Consider the following 16,695-nt stretch of genomic DNA (forward strand, 5'->3'; position numbering starts at 1 on the left):
TTTAACCACCACAGTTATAAACAACCTGAGCCCCAGGCACGGCTGGAGGCTTCTCACCATCTTTTAGGATTCTGCCATTTCCTCTATCTGGCATGCTCTCCCCCTACACAACCTATTGAAGTTGAGGTAATTCTTAGAAAGTTTCATACAGAAAATATTTCACAAATGTTTCGTATTACTTCTGGATCGCCTAAGTTTTAAGTTGTAACGACCCCAGCCGGCCTCAGCTCCCAGAAGAAAAAGCCCATGAGATACTTATCTTCGTGGTTCATTCCATGGTTGCCTAGCACTAGACTGGACATAAGAAAAACAATTTGTTCAGTAAAAGTAAACAAGTGACCATTTTTTGGATGCCCACTGTATGCAGAACACTAGCAGGTACCGGGGTTCCAAAGCAAGCCCCTGATTGAGAGCAGGAGAGACGCAATCACACTGCTGTGCTCTGAGCCCGAGGGACTCCACGGAGGACAAAACTGCGCTGTACCCCGGAAGGACCCGACCACCTCAGAACCGGACCACAGCAGACGCCCCGCCCCCGTGCTGCCCCGCTCCGCCCCCGGGCTGCCTTTTCGTCCCGGCTCCGCCCAGCCCCTGGGTAGCTTCCGGCAGAAGTAACTGCCCCTGCCGCGGTTCGGCGGTGGCATCCGGCCTCGCACTTCCGGTGGGAAGATTCCGGCCGGGAGCTCACCAGGCGGAGGTGAGTGGGTGCGCGGCAGGACTCCCGGTGCGCTCCCAGGGGCTAGGGGGCCGGGGCTGGAGACGGGAAGCGGGCTCCGCGCCCGGGCTCTGCGCGGGTTGGCATGGGGCACGCCACGCCCCTGCCCCTCCCCGGGCCTTAGTTTCGCCGTCTGTGGAGGGAGCAGGGGTCTCCAAGCGCCCTCCTGCCGTGCTTCTGCCCGACGCCGGCTCATCTGGTATTTCTTGAGCACGTGCGACGTGCTGGGTGCGGGACCCGGGCCGGAATCGGACACGGCTCTGCCTTCTTGAGAGGCTGCTTCCCGCGGTGGGATTGGGGCGGGCAGTAAACACGTGAGCAAACAAGGAAACGTCAGAGGTGGGATGTGCCACGAGGATTGGGAGGGGTGGGGCATTGGGGAAAGTATTCAGCCCAGCGGAGGTCTGCGGAAGGGTGCTGAAGACATAAAAAGCAGCAAGTAAAGAAATACGCAGGGTTGATGTGTTGACACGTGGCAGGGGGCCGCTGTGGCGGGTGCTGGGGCCAGTGGCAGAAGAATGAGGTTGCAGAGGCCTTCCTTGTGGACCAGGCTGAGGAGCTGGGCTTAGCCTTAGGACATGGTCTATTCTGTGTGCTTAGGCCATCTCTCTAGCTGCTTTATAGTTTCCAGGCCTTAGAGGCGAAAGTGGAAACAGGGAGACCAGCTAGACGAGTGGCAGTCAGCAGGTGAAAGATAATTGTGGCTTAGACTATGGTAGTGGGAATGGAGAGGAAGAGAAGTAGAGGGGTCAAGAAGTATATTGAAGGTGGAACTGAGAGGGCAGGATTTGAGAAATGACGGAAATAAGTGGCCAAAGATGACTTCGTCATAGATTTTTGGTTTTTGCTTAAGTAACCGAGTGTATTATGCTGGCATTTACTAAATGACTCTGGGATAGATTGGGAGCGTGAGAAATAATTATGAAATCTTCTTAGGGCATCTTAAGTTTTAGATATTTGGAGTGCAGCTACCAAATAGGCAGTTAGATAATACTAGTCTGATGCAGAAAAGGTCAGGGCTGATGTAAAGAATTTAGAAATTATTGGCAAGTGGATTGGGTAGGATGAGATTATGTAGGGTAAGATTTAAGAGAGAAGAGAAGCCAGGTTCCAAGCTTTAGGCACCCAATTTTTATAGATTGAGTTGACAAGAAGGTGCCAGCAAAAAAGGCCAAGAAAGAGTCCAGAAAAGCAGAAGAAAAACCAGGAGAGTGTGGTATCGTGGCACCTAAGAGAAGATTTTTTCTCGGAGAAGGAAGTGATCCATTGTGTAAGATGAGAATAGAGACTCAGCCGGCGGGCGCGGTGGCTCACGCCTGTAATTGCAGCACTTTGGGAGACCAAGGTGAGTGGATCACCTGAGGTCGGGAGTTCAAGACCAGCCTGACCAACATGGAGAAACCCCGTCTCCATTAAAAATACAAAATTAGCCAGGCGTGGTGGCACATGCCTGTAATCCCAGCTACTCAGGAGACTGAGGCAGGAGAATCACTTGAACCTGGGAGGTGGAGGTTGTGGTGAGCTGAGATCGTGCCATTGCACTCCAGCCTGGGCAACAAAGAACGAAACTCCAAAAAAAAAAAAAAGAATAGAGACTAAGCCTTTGAGGGGGCAGCAGAGAGGAGGATGTGGTGACTCAGTGGAGCAGTAGAGATGAGCTGAAGTGAGGGCAGGGAGTGCATGAGTGGGGCGGGCAGTGCGAGGCCCTCTGGGAAGGTTTCACTGTTAAGGGGACCAGGAGGGGAGTAAGCCTCTATCATGAGCCAGCATTTAATGCTGTACCTGATGCCACTTTACAGTTGGAGAAACTGAGTCCAGTGGTCAAGTAACTTAGGGTCACCCAGTAGTGAGTAGGGACACCAGGATTTGATTATCAGTCTCTGACTCCAAAGCCCACACTCTTAAGCGCTAAACCATGCTGCCCAAGTTACAGTTAAGGAAGATTGAGGGAAGCAGGTGCGACAGTGATGCACCAGCCAGCCTTACCTTGATGTGACTGCTGCCCCCAGCTAAGCTGCTCTCTGTGGAAAGTGGGGCAGAATATGGACTTTCCTTCCTGAGCAAATGAGATTTCAAAAAGAGTATTTACTCCTTTAAATCTTATTTCCCTTATAAAATAAGGGTGGGGACCTTTTCAGTTTCATGTCTGTGTATCCAGTGGTAGGCCTACAGGAGCGCTTAATAAATGCCCATTAAGTGCCTAGATGATCTCCAAGGACCCTTCCAGCTGAGATTTGGCTTTGTGTTTGTGCATAGGTGACCTTCTGAATCCCAATAAGAAAATGAGTTAACTTTGAGACAGTGCTTCTTGTAGGCAGGGTAGCCATAGGGACTTCTTGGAGACAAGGAACCTGGGCCAGGTCTGTGAAGGAAGGTCAGCATTGAACCTCTTTTTTATTACAAATATTTTGTAACAGTCCCTTTTATTACCCTAAAATGAAACATATGATTAATAAAACAGCCTACACATAATTTTGAAAATCAACAATGCGACCCGGCATGGTGGCTCACGCCTGTAATCTCAGCACTTTGGGAGGCCAAGGTGGGCGGATCACCTGAGGTTGGGAGTTCGAGACCAGCCTGACCAACATGGGGAAACCCCGTCTCTACTAAAAATATAAAAAATTAGCTGGGCGTGGTGGCGCATGCCTGTAATCCCAGCTACTTGGGAGCCTGAGGCAGGAGAATGTCTTGAACCTGGGAGGCGGAGATTGTGGTGAGCCGAGATTACACCATTGCACTCCAGCCTGGGCTTCAAGAGCAAAACTTCATCTCAAAGAAAAAAAATAGTAAAATAAAATAAAAATAAATAAATCAACAAAGGCCTATAAAAAAGGAGAGTAATTGATAGTAAAACAAAGTATGTTTCAATATGTAAGTTCCTGGGCACAGCAATGCTGGAAGTCGCAGTGAAGCTGTCCCTTCTGTGTGGACCCTCTAGGAGTGTGATTTCCACAGACGCAGACTGACACAGCCGTGTTGTGTCACAACTCAAAAACCACTAGTGCCATTGCCGTAGATGATGTGGTTTTTCCAGAATGGGAACTTTGGTGCCATTTTGAGACCAATTTTGACCATTTCCAGTCTCCCTTCATTGTACATAGGCATCGTATTCTTGGAAATGTTAGTTCACAACAGAACCATGGAAACACTGCCCTGTGTTTACATGTAAACAGTTACATTCTAGGTTCAGCTGATTATAAGCTAATCTTTCACCTATATGAATGTCAAAGTCATGCGGGATGCAGAGCAGTAATTGGCTATGTGGACTGCCCCTTCTTTATCCCTGCTCACTGAATGCCAGGAGCATATCCCCAAAATACCACCACAGGTTTCCAAAGCTACTCTGAGGACAACTGTAGCCCTGGAGATTGATTTGGACACGGCCAGCTCCCTGTTTGCCCCGGAGAGGGGAAATAGTAACATGGGTTCCAGAGTGCAGAACAGAATGTAATGGCTCCCTCCGGAAGTAGTGGGGTGGGAGATGGAGAGTGTTTCTGATCTTGAAGCCTAGGAAGGCTTCGAGAAGAAGGTGGCGTTTCAATAGGATGGGGATGTCTCAAAGGAGGAGCTATGGTTGGGGGCACACAGATGAAGCAGCAGGTATCACATAACGCTGGACCTGAGGCCCCTCCAGGCGCAGACAGGTCTACCTGGCATGCTTCGGGCAGTTATCCGGGTTGGCTGGATTGACAGGGAGGCTGGGAGTGGTTTCATTTGGCAAGACCCTAAGGCAGGCACTGCTTCCAGGCAGTAGTGGTTAGAGCCTGGTCTTAGAGTGTTCCAACTGTTAGAGTAGTTTCCTTCTCCACTTTTAACCCCTAAAGACCAGACCAGTCCCCTGAAAATCGCATGCCTGCTGTCAGTCAGTCATCAAACCAAACGGAGAACTTAAAGTACGCCAGGTGTGCATAAGGCCAGTGTGGACACACTGTTCCCTATCTTTGTGCCTCTCGTAGTCTTTCAGTGGACACAGACATTACTCACATCACACCCTACACAAGTGCTATGAAGGAGGAGGAGGAGAGCCATGAAAGCCACCTGTATCTCAGGGGACTGAAGGGGATGGGGTGGGGGTCCCTGAAGAAGTGACCTCTGAGCTGAAGATAGGTAGGATGAATGAAGGACTGAAGGGTGGGTGCAGTGTTCGTTCAGTTCCTTTGGACAACGGGAAGAAAGCTGGTGTGTTTGAGAAGCTGAAAGGCGCGCAGTGGGGCCAGGTCCTGGAGAGCCTGTGGCTGAGACTGGGAAGACCAGCAGGGCCAAATCAGGCCATGGGAGCCCAAAGAAGGGTCCCGGTCTTTATGAGAAAAGCACTGGAAACTGCTGAAGGGTTTTAAGCAGTGGCCCGACATAATCAGATTTGTGTTTTAAAAGGTCACTTTGGTGGCAATTCATGGAGAATGACTTGAGGTGACAAGAGAGCAGACATGACATGGGTCTCTGGGAGTGCCTTGTGCCATTGTGGGCAGCCCCTCCGGAGCCCTGAGTCACGCAGCCTTCAGAGGCACCCATGGCTACGAGAAGCGCAGTCTCTGCCTGAGGCTCCAAAGCTGCCCTTTTTCCCCAGCAGCAGACCTCGGGACCTGTGAGCGTTGCATCCAGTTAACCATGGGAAGGGTTAGCACCAGCCACCAGCCCCTTAGGTGAGAACTCTGCCTGGGGCTCCGCTGATGGTTCCAAATCATGGAGCTGCAGAGAGCTCCTCCAGCCAGGAGACGTTCTTGGTGAAAGCTGTGGTCCAGCTCCACCGGCTCTTCCTGCACATTGTCTTCAAGAGGGGTGCCTGCCCCCGCTGACTCAGGAGCTCGGGTGCTGCAGCCGCCACGAATGGGGAGGTGGGCCCTCGATGTGGCCTTTGTGTGGAAGGCGGTATTGACCCTGGGGCTGGTGCTTCTCTACTACTGTTTCTCCATCGGCATCACCTTCTACAACAAATGGCTGACAAAGGTACCGGGAGGCCTTGCTGGGGCAGGGCGCTGGGATGAAGGTGGCTGGAGCCATGGCTATGGTGCCCTTCACGTTTAACAGGAAGGCACAAGCTTCAGCCAGTCTAACTGGAAGCCAGTTACAGCTGGGCTGGAACAGGGCCCTCCAAGCCCGCCATGCCGGGGTTCCCCTTCAGTGTTTGGATCCAGGGAAACCAAGGAGAGTGGGAGGTGTGAAGGGATGAGCTGGGGAAACTGGGGCTCAAGCAGCAACTGTTTACCCCACTAGAGAAGTATTTCAATATTTTAACAAGTGATACAACGTAGTGGGCCGCAGTGGCTCTCACCTGGGAATGGGTTGTGAGGAGGGCTGGGCAGGTAGCTCACAGTGTGTTGAACTGGTGGAGACAGCACCAGGCTAGAATTGAGCCCCTTGGCTGCCACTTGTGTTTGTGACCTAGGAGTCTGTCATTCCAAGCGATGATACGATACCTAAGGGCCCTTCACACATAGCAAGGTCCTCATGAACCACCAAATGAACCCCACTCCAGCAGAGGGGCGAAGAGGAAGAGGGAGCTGTTGGGGGACAGGCTGTCTAAACCGAGCCGGGGTGTCTGCTTTGGGCTCCATACAGAGCTTCCATTTCCCCCTCTTCATGACGATGCTGCACCTGGCCGTGATCTTCCTCTTCTCCGCCCTGTCCAGGGCGCTGGTTCAGTGCTCCAGCCACAGGGCCCGTGTGGTGCTGAGCTGGGCCGACTACCTCAGAAGAGTGGCTCCCACAGGTAGGTGGGGTACCTCGGTGAGGGCAGGGCAGGAAGAGGGGCTGGGGAACCATAGGATGAGAACAAGAGAGACACCTGCATGTCTGGAAGCCGAGTCCGTCCCCTCTTCCTGCACTGTTCCTCCTCTGCCCTCTTGACCTGGCCTCCCTCCACCCACGCTGCTGCCTCTTGCACACTGCGTGCCTTCCCACTGCCCCACCACACACCCACAAAACCCCTGCTGCACCCACGGCCCCACAGCTCCCTCACCTGGCAGCAGACACCGAGCCTGGAGTGTGGCCTCGGGCCTGGAGATGAGTGGTGAGCAGTTAGGGTCCCTGCCCTCGCAGGGCTGTGACACGGACGTGGAGGACACTACGGAGCCCAGGGAGGGGGACCGACCCAAGGCCGGGGCCCATGGCTGGTAGAGGAAGATTTCCTAGGCCAGGTGCCAAGTAGGCCGAGAGCTGAAGGATGCATGGGACTGATTGGCCGTGGGAGGAGGGGCCCTTGTGGCCAGAGGGAGATTTAGTGCCAGCTGTGGGGTCTGGAAGGGAACTCAAAGTGTTTCAGGATGCTGAGAACCCGGTGCTGGTCAGAGGAAGTGGGAGAAATGAGAACTGAGTGGGTGGGTGGGGCTCACATGCTGGAGGCTGGGTTCCCCTTGGAGGAGTTGGTGTTCCATCCTGAGGAAAAAAGGGTTTCCAGTAAGGGATCAACCAGATCGGGTTAATACCTCTGCTCAGGGGCCAGCCGGAGTGTTTGTGGAAACCACACTGGCCCAGCCAGTTGGAATGGGCCCAGCCCTAGTGCTAGAGCAGCCCCCCACCGCTTTGGGGCTGGGTATGAGCCCTTTAGTTGCTGGTGGAAAAAAAGGCCTGAGGGCCCCAGAGGAGGCCCCGGGATGGTTCAGAAATGGGAGACACTCAGGTGCTCAGGGTGCCAGCCCACCCCAGCAGAGTGGGGACCTCCCACACCGTCCTGTGGGTGCCTTTGTCTCCACAGCTCTGGCCACGGCGCTTGACGTGGGCTTGTCCAACTGGAGCTTCCTCTATGTCACCGTCTCTCTGTGAGTACCGGCCATGCCCTGCTGCCTCCCTTCAGGCTCAAGCTGTCTGTCTGTCCAGCGGGCTGTCTGCACACCCGGCTGCCAGGCCAGCCACTCCACTACTCTCTGCGACCAGCCCTTGCTCTCTCAGCCTCTCTCTGGCACCCAGCAGCTCTCCGGGAATTCACCAGCCTCTTCTGTAAGCCCAGCGCAGAGGGGGTGCTGTGCCCACCTGCCAGGCAGCATGGGGAAGCCAGGGAGCTCACCCAGAACCCCATCATCAGAATAGGGGAGGGCGGGCCGCAAGGCCACAGACAGCCACTGGCGGGTGGTACACGCAGTCGCAGCAGAGCCCTGTGTGTCCTGGGGGCTGGACAAGAGTTTCTTCTTCCCTCTGATGTTTCGCTTCAGAGAGCACAGTTCCTGCCTCCTCATCCTCCCACTCCTCATCCTCCCACTCCTCATCCTCCCACTTCTCATCCTTCCTTCCCGCTCCTGCTCCGCTGAGGGTCAGGTAAAGAACAGGACTCAGGGAGCTCAGCGTCAGACCTGCAACCTCTTTTCCCTGGTGATAACCAGAGGCTTCTTAGTCAGAGATTGCTTCTGGTTAAAGGTCGCTTATCAGCTCAGATGACTTAGCCCAGCTCCGTTTGGTCATTTTGCTCAGTGATTTGTGCTCCTCCTTTCTCGATGATGGGTCTGAGCCCTGGGCTCCATCAGTGCATTGTGGGTAATTTTGCTTCCAGGTACACAATGACCAAATCCTCAGCTGTCCTCTTCATCTTGATCTTCTCTCTGATCTTCAAGCTGGAGGAGCTGGTGAGGGCCCAGTGTTTCTTTTGTCCCTCCTGCCCCCACAGATGCTAAGAATAAAGCAGGAGTCCGAGCAGTGACTTGTCCCGCTGTGTGACAGAGGAGATAAGCCCAGTCCAGGTGGCAGTACATCCCTTTCTGAGAAGGGACCTAGACATGGGCAATATTCGGAATATTTAGAAACCAGTGTGGCAGGGTAATGACCAAAGGTGAAAGCACAGCAGGATGCGGGTCCCAGCAGAGCCTGGTCTAGGAAGCTCCCTGCTGTGGGAGGCAATAGCCCTGTGTGTTAGGCCCTGAGGGGGAGGTGGGACCTCTTGGGGGCCTAGGACAGCCGTCAGTGTGGCAGAGCAGGCAGGGCTGTTGGCATACCAGCTGACTGTCAGCCCTGCATGCTGACATTAGTGGGCAAGGACTGTCCAGGACCCCCTGGGGTAGAGCTGGAGGGTGGGAGGATTTCTTGCCCCAGGGGCAGTCAAGATGGCTGCTGACCCCAGGCTCCAAATGTGACGAACCCTTGACCCTCAAGACCCCCAAGTTAGCTGCCACTGCTCCCCATCCTACCAGCGCGCGGCACTGGTCCTGGTGGTCCTCCTCATCGCCGGGGGTCTCTTCATGTTCACCTACAAGTCCACACAGTTCAACGTGGAGGGCTTTGCCTTGGTGCTGGGGGCCTCATTCATCGGTGGCATTCGCTGGACCCTCACCCAGATGCTCCTGCAGAAGGCTGAACTTGGTGAGCACGTGCCACTCACCCTCCAGAGAGAGGAACTGCGGCACAGGCAGGGCGGAGGCAGGGCAGGGCCGGGCCAGACCTGATGGTGCCCGTCCCCCGCCCTGCAGGCCTCCAGAATCCCATCGACACCATGTTCCACCTGCAGCCACTCATGTTCCTGGGGCTCTTCCCTCTCTTTGCTGTATTTGAAGGTACGTTGGGCCTTCCCTCTCGAGGGCACCTCAGTGCAGCAGACCACAGATCCCTGCCCTGAGCCCAACACAGTGGTAGCTGCAGAGATTATTGAGATCAAAGATGCAGCCCCTCCCCGGAAGCACATGGTCTGGGGGACGGCCAGACGTAAACAAAATGGCTGGAGTCCAGCATGATAAATGCTGCAGAGAAAGCACATATAAAATCCAGGAAACAGTAACAACAGTAAGTGTGTACAGAGCCCTGAAAGTGCACCAGGGCTGTTCTGATCTTTTTAAACATGCGAACTTATTTCATCCTTCCAAAAACCCTGTGTGGCAGTACTGTTATTCCCCATTTTGCAGGTAGAACAAAGTGAGGCACAGAGAAGTAAAGATAACTTGCCCAGGGTCCCATAGCTCATAAATGAGCCAGAATTTGAAGCCAGCAGCCTGGCTCCAAGTGTTCCAGCCCTCCTCTTAACCACCCTATCCTGCCTCTAAGGAGTGGGGAATCAGGGATTGTTCCAAGATGCTGGAGTAATCAAGCAAGTCAGAAAGACTTTCCTGGCTGTGGTTTTGGAGGGTGAGTGGGATTTTGGCAGGTTGCAGGGAGCAAGGTATCTGGGAAGTGGGAATAGGAGGTTCAGCCATGTCCAAGCATATAACATTGGGATGTGTGTTCAGGGAGTGTGGACCGTGCAGGATCGGCAGAGGGTGGGCTTCCAGAGCTGGGGGCTGAAGGCCAGGAGCCAGCACACAGGAGCCTGGGGACATGGTCAGTTGTTCCTCCACTGTCGTTGTCCAAGTAAGAGGAGAGCCCTGGAGAGTTGTGTAGGCTGGGAGGTGTGGCGCCCCCTTCCTTTCTTTGATGTTTTGGGATTAGCCTTTGTCCCCTTTCTGTTTATCCTTCCTCCCAGAGTCCCCTCTGTAATACCTTCAGGGTCATTACAGAAAATTCTGTCCCACATCCGTTTAAGTTTCAAGCGGTGAAGCATCTTGAACCTCCCTAAGAAAATTATTTTGAAGCCCCGTTGTCCAGGAAACTTCTGTTCAGGGCCTCATTTTTTTCCCTCTTTAAAATCTCTCCCCATTCCTTCATTATGCCCTCTCGTATCAAACGCCACACTCTCCCCTCCCGGGTGTTTACACCATGCCCCATCTCTGCAAAACCTCATCTGAAAGCCTCTGGTAGTCGTCACTTAGCAAAGCTGCATGGATTTAGCTCCTTTAATCTTTTCTGGTAAATTAATCCCCCAAGCGCCTTCATTACTTATGTTGCTTTTCCCCAAATTCCCTTCAATTTGCTGACGCCTTTGCAGTACTGCTGAGCCCAGCACCAAACAAGATGTCCTACAATGTGAGGCTGTTTTGCCTGGGGGGGACTGTCACTCAGCATTTCTTTGGTGCTTCCCTCCAAAAATCTCAAAATACTCGACCAACTTCCAGCTACCACAGGTGTCTCCTGTGCCCAGTTCTGGGCCCCCCTTCACTCTGTGCTAATACACCACAAGGACTTTCCTGTGGTCCCGCCGGGAGTCATTCTCCCAGATGGACAGTGTTGGAAGGACCATGACAACTCCGAAAGTCTGAGCCAAATTTGGGGTAGGGGGTGTGCATGCCTGTGTTTCTGGAGCAAGGGGCCATGGCTATATGTGTTTGCGTTTTCTTTTTGGGAAATGTTCATCAAGTGGTACCGCAGGTTGGAGAAATACCAGTCTGGTCCCAGGGCTCTCATTTTATCAGTAGAGAAACTGAGGTCCAGAAAGGGGACACATCTCAGCCCAAGTTCCTCAGCTTTGTACTAGCAAGACCTACATTAAAATGAACGTTTGTAGGGATAGAATTTTGTCCCTGTTTGTAGGTAACCTGGCTGAATTGTAGACCAAGGAGCTCCCTGAGTGGGCCGGGGCACTATTGGTCCTTCCTCACTTGGTGGCTGCCCTCCCTTCTTTAGCCCATTGGTTACCACAGCTCCAAACACCCCAAGAAGTTAGCAGCCTTGCGCCCCTTCCCCCAGACCAGCAAGTAAATACCGTCCAAAGGCTGAGGGCACTTCCGTCCGTCTTTCCATGCAGTGCCACCCCCCTCTACTTTACCCCAGAGGCTCAGACGAGCCCTCCCCGTCATTCTGTTAGGATCCCTGTCATCCCGCTTGGATCCCATCATCCCACTAGGATCTCCATCATCCCGCTAGGATCCCATCATCCCGCTAGGATCCCCATCATCCCGCTAGGATCCCCATCATCCCGCTAGGATCCTCATCATCCCACTAGGAACCCATCATCCTGCTAGGATCTGGCTTGTAATGCCCCCGGGGCTCTCTGGCAGCCATCACTGCTTCCCTGGTTTCTCCAGGTCTCAGGCCATCTGTGTGGGATCACTTTATACCTCCCATGCTTTTTCTCTGGGCTGCAGACAGCAGGTCTCAGTAAGGACTCACTATGACAATGGAAGATCCCATGTGGTTGGCGTTGGGCTGGCTGAGGCAGCCCAGGGCCCAGCCTCCCACTGTCTCTCCCCATTGATTTCAGGTCTCCATTTGTCCACATCTGAGAAAATCTTCCGTTTCCAGGACACAGGGCTGCTCCTGCGGGTACTTGGGAGCCTCTTCCTTGGCGGGATTCTCGCCTTTGGTTTGGGCTTCTCTGAGTTCCTCCTGGTCTCCAGAACCTCCAGCCTCACTCTCTCCATTGCTGGCATTTTTAAGGTACAGACTCGGGGGTGATGCCATTCCTGTCTTAAAGGGGAGCCCCCAGGGATTTCTCACTAGCAGCTCCTGCACCTCAGGGCCCTGCAGAGAAGAGACGGAAGTGCCCCATTAGGTGCCGGGCACTTTGCTGACTGCTGTGTTGGCCCCTCCTTCCGCCTTGACCACAGCCCTTTGAGAGGGTGTGATCACCTGCACCCCACAGACAGGGACACAGATGGAGAGCCAGCTCTGACTGCCCTAGGCCTGGGGCGCATTCACATTTTACCTTGACTGCCAACTCTGGCATTGGGCAGTGGCCTGGAGCCACAGGTTGAACAGCTCCTATCCAGACTCATCAGGAAAGAGTTCCATGATTGACTGGCGGTGTCCTCCAGGGCCACAGCCAGGGCTAGTGAGACCCTCAGCAAGCACCCCTGTGGCCAACCTCGCTGTACCTCCGCCTCACAGGCCTGTCCTTCCCTCTCACACCTCGTCTCACTTCTGCTTTTCCCTCCCACACATTTAATTTTCTCTTTGGTCAGGCACACACCAATACCGAAACTGTTGCCTAAACCCAGAAATGCAGGCTTCTGTCAGTGTCTTCTGGGAGCCAGCTGCATGCTGAGGCATGGCTGTGGTTCTTGGATGAACGGCCTCGCCAGTCCATTTTGCAGTCTCTGTTTATAGAGAGCCCCGGGACCAGTGTGTGTCTTCAGCCCAGGATAATGCAGCATTCTCACGCAGAGACTCAGGGCTCCCTTCTGTAACTGCCTTCTGGGGCAGCCGTCCTTTATCCTTGTGGATACAGCACGATCTGGACACCCTGGTCCCCAACGTGGGATCCAGTTTGCCTCTTTTTATTCCTGACAGAATTCCGTGACAAGCACCTCCTTTGTTGCATCTCACAGAGGGAGGCTGGTGGGACACGCCGCAAGCCGGCAGGGTCCCCTGACCTCTGCCTGCCTGGGCCCAGGATTTCAGACAGATCTTGATCTACCCACCTGAGTGTACCCAGTACCCCCACCTTCCACCCTCCTGGCCAAGTGGCCAGATCCTTCTGTTGATCATGCTCCCTCCTGCTTCTCTGCCCCCAGGAAGTCTGCACTTTGCTGTTGGCAGCTCATCTGCTGGGCGATCAGATCAGCCTCCTGAACTGGCTGGGCTTTGCCCTCTGCCTCTCGGGAATATCCCTCCATGTTGCCCTCAAAGCCTTGCATTCCAGAGGTAACCCGGAGCCCCTTCCAGAAGCCTCTGTTTTGTGTTCTTCTCCTTGTGACTCTTAGTGATTCTGATGCAGGAAGTGTGCACGGTGGCTCTGCTGCCGTCACTTCTCTAGGAAGATATGGGGGTCATCTCCAGAGTGGGTGGGTGGGGCCTGTGTGACTCAGCACACATGCAAATCAGAGCAAACCAAGAAAACAACGACTGGGCCTGTAACTGTGGTCTCTCTCTATCCCAAGGTGATGGTGGCCCCCAGGCCTTGAAGGGGCTGGGCTCCAGCCCCGACCTGGAGCTGCTGCTCCGGAGCAGCCAGCGGGAGGAAGGTGACAATGAGGAGGAGGAGTACTTTGTGGCCCAGGGGCAGCAGTGACCGGCCAGGGCAAATGGCTTAGAAGCAGGCCGCTCTCCAGCCTGCTGCCAGCACTCACTGTGCTCAAGCCCCCGGGGCTCTTCATGGTAGCTGGGAGCTGTGGACGAAAGTCAAAGGTGGCGGGGCCAAGCCAGGGACTCCTGACTCTTGTCCCTCCCTTCAGAGCTTGGTCACACAAGGGGCGAGCAGCAGGCCAGCCTGGAACCTGGTCAGAGCTGGGCCCAAGCTGCGCTGGAGTTGGAGTCACTGCCGGAGAGGGGAGTGGGCTGGTTCTTCCCAACTACTTCCCAGGCTCTGAGAGCCAAGACTCATTTCCAAGGCACAGCAGCTTTCTAAGGGGACTGGGTTTGGACTGAGTTTTGGATCTCGAGGGGCTGGAGCCTCATCACCTGGGTAGCATCTTTTCTCAGAGAGCAGGTTTCTTTATAGTTTGGAAATAAATGGTTCATGGTCCACTGGCCACCTCGTGTTGCTGGAGACGGGGCAGGGAGGGGACAGTGTGGGCCTGGCCTCTCCTTTTCTTTCGCTGCCTGGGGCCTTCTTCAAATGACTGGTCTTAAGCCAGGCCTCCTTCGTTTCTTGCTTATGTTGGAACACCAGTGCCCTCCGCATGGGGCCCCACTGCACCTGCTGGCGGGAAATAAATGAATATTTACTGAGCACTGCATTCTGGAGACTACGTGTTTTCACAGCCTATTGTGAATCCTGGCTACCACTAGCTGTGTGACCCTAAGCAAATGACCTAACCTGTCTGTGCCGTAGTTTCTTAATCTGTGAAGTGGGGATAATAATATCTATCTCAGAGTCCTTTTGAAGATTGAGTCATTATTAGTAACAGATTAAATGCTATATAAGCATTTCTTTTAATCCTTTTAACAACTAAGAGACTAAAGCCTGGAAAAGATAAAGAGCTGCCTAAGTGGCTGGGCTGGGATTCACATCCAGGTCTATGTACCTCTGCGTGCACGTGCCGCACGTGACATCCACACTGCCTCCTGGAAGGGTTTATGGACCCCGGAGCCTGGGCCTTCCACTCCTCCTTGGCCAAGTCCCACCTCTTGTCTAGACTACAGGCCTCTCTCAAATGAGGAAGGGAGGGGGCAAGACCCGGACTGTGATGTGCTGTGGACTGAGTCTGCTGTAAGCTGGTTCCTGGGCCTTGGGAGACCCACCAGCCATTGGAGACAGCTTTTCAGGCGAGGTGCTCCTAGGCACTCACAGCAGGTGGCGCCATTGCACCACACTGGCTCCCAGAGCCCAGCCACCCTGCCACTGCTCTCCAGACACAGGCAGAAAAGGGGTGCTTGGAAGAGGACAGTGGGTGTCCATGGGTGGGGACAAGGATGGGACTTGTTCTAAAATTGTTTCCACAGGTTGGAGTCACTAAAGCTCGCTCGGTTAAGCGCAGGAGAACTTTAATACTTTAAAAATGGGTCTGCAAACTTCCTGTAAAGGGCCAGTTAGTATTTGGGGTTTGGGGAGCATAGCATATGGCATCTGTTGGAGCTGCTCTGCTATTGTAGCACAAAAGCAGCCATAGATGACACAGACCCAGGGTGTGGCTGTCCCAGTGAAACCTCATTTACCAAAGTAGGATCCAGCTTGCCGGCTGAAGTTTGCCAGCCGGAGAGCCCTCAAGAATTCTCTAGTCCAACTTCCACTTCTGCAGCAGGAGGCTAAAGCCAGGAGGGGGCGGTGACTAGCCCGAGGCCCTCAGAGCTTCCATGCTCAGGAGGAGTCAGACCAAAATCTGCCTCTAATTCAGATTCCCAGCACAGACTCAGCAGGCGGAGGTGGAGCACCAAGGGCGCTCGGAAGCGGCCCGTTATCTGGCTTCTACACCTCTGCCCCCCTTGGATTCCACAAGCTCAGAGGCCAAGATTAAAGGAGGCTCGTGCTCCAGCTGGATGACGTGGGGAGAGCCAGACAAGGAAGGGGGCCAGGGCCTCCTCCGTCTGAGAGGCTGCTTGGGATGCAGGCCGCTTGGGCAGTGGGGGGAGCCTGCCGGAGCCCCTCTGGCTGAGGTGGATAAGAGCTTCCCGTCTGCTCCCCCACTGCCCGCCTCCCGGCACATGGAGAAAGCGCTGCTGTCTGGTGCAGTAATTACAAGGTGCAGAGCTGGGGCCCTTACCTCGCACATGTTGGGTTCAATGACAGCCCTTCATTTAGCAGCAATTACCAGCCAAACCTAAAGGAGGGCTCCTTCTCCTCCCACACCTGGCCCACCCAATCACCTGGCCTCCCAGGCCAGACAGCGTCCACCTCGGTATTGAGCCCTAGAACCACCCATGCTGTCTGCAGTCATTGCATCTCAGGGCTGCAGCATCACCATGGCAACGCGGTGCTTGCACAGGTTGAGGGAATCTGAGGATGTGACTTGTCTCTCCAAGGCTGTGGTGTCTGTCCCCACACAGCCCCCCAGCTCCGAGGCTTCTGCAGAAGGGGGCGGAGAGAGGAGGGCTGACCTGCAGATTCGAGTTTTAAGTGCTTACAAGCCCACCGCCTCTCCCAGGAGCGCACAGTGGAAGGAAGGTTAATGCCCCCAATATGTGAGGACGTCTACAGTTGGTGCTGTGGTGGCAGTGAGAACAGGCTGCAGTTTGCCTGTGGGAGGGACCTGAGTCGTCAGGCAGGGCCCGGTGTACCTTCATCTTCACTCCAGTACCCTTTTCTGCCTTGAGGGCTCAAGGGATTGTCTCCATCTGTTTCTACTCTATCCTGCTGTGAAAAAACTGAAAATCCCAGTGGCTTAAGAGTAGTTAATATGGCACCAAGAGAATTCTTATGGTACTTGCTGCAGCTTCCTGCATCACACACTAGTGATGGACTGAGGGTGGGGACTCCCAGGCCATCCATTTAGGTCGACAGCATTCAGTGAGTGCTGGCCACATGGCAGACACTGCTGGACTTGGGGACAGAGACATTCGTTTTTGGAGTCAGCCTTCCTCCCAGCCCAGGGAAATGATGAGGCAGTGGGCTGGGGAATGGGGAAGAAAGAACAGAACAGACTGTTCACTGGGCACCATCTAGGCCTTTGCCATAGGTTATTTAATCTGTAACAGCCCGGTGCAGTAAGGACTGATTGTATTTCTATCCTAGCTGTGGCAACTAAGCTCCAAGTGGGTAAGCATAACAATGGCTGAAGATACAGCCTCCAGATGCTGTAGACTGAGAGACATGTCTCTCTGCTGTGATTAGCTGTGTGCTTTTTGACACGTCGCTGATCTTCTCTGAGGCT

General features: G+C 54.1%; 1 protein-coding gene across 8 annotated transcripts; it reads left to right on the forward strand.

Annotated features, from left to right (window-relative positions):
- The first annotated feature begins 610 nt into the window (after positions 1–610).
- On the forward strand, positions 611–14,124 carry SLC35H1 (solute carrier family 35 member H1). 8 transcript variants are annotated; one of them, XR_001886704.1, is made up of 10 exons: positions 611–697; positions 5,289–5,665; positions 6,278–6,428; positions 7,413–7,476; positions 8,202–8,274; positions 8,798–9,004; positions 9,112–9,195; positions 11,709–11,884; positions 12,961–13,090; positions 13,327–14,124. XR_001886704.1 is itself a non-coding variant. In XM_017877899.1 (10 exons), exons 2-10 carry the CDS (start codon positions 5,546–5,548, stop codon positions 13,455–13,457), a joined length of 1,098 nt encoding a protein of 365 aa, XP_017733388.1. In that variant the 5' UTR covers positions 611–697; positions 5,286–5,545; the 3' UTR covers positions 13,458–14,124. The 8 variants fall into 8 exon arrangements, 7 of the variants coding, with proteins under 7 accessions (XP_017733388.1, XP_017733389.1, XP_017733387.1 ...); XM_017877899.1 differs by having other exon boundaries at positions 5,286–5,665; positions 8,836–9,004; XM_017877900.1 differs by having other exon boundaries at positions 11,750–11,884.
- Positions 14,125–16,695: the final 2,571 nt, after the last annotated feature.

The sequence above is a fragment of the Rhinopithecus bieti genome, unplaced genomic scaffold (genome assembly GCF_001698545.2).
Source record: "Rhinopithecus bieti isolate Rb0 unplaced genomic scaffold, ASM169854v2 scaffold_10347, whole genome shotgun sequence".
Lineage (NCBI taxonomy): Eukaryota > Metazoa > Chordata > Mammalia > Primates > Cercopithecidae > Rhinopithecus > Rhinopithecus bieti.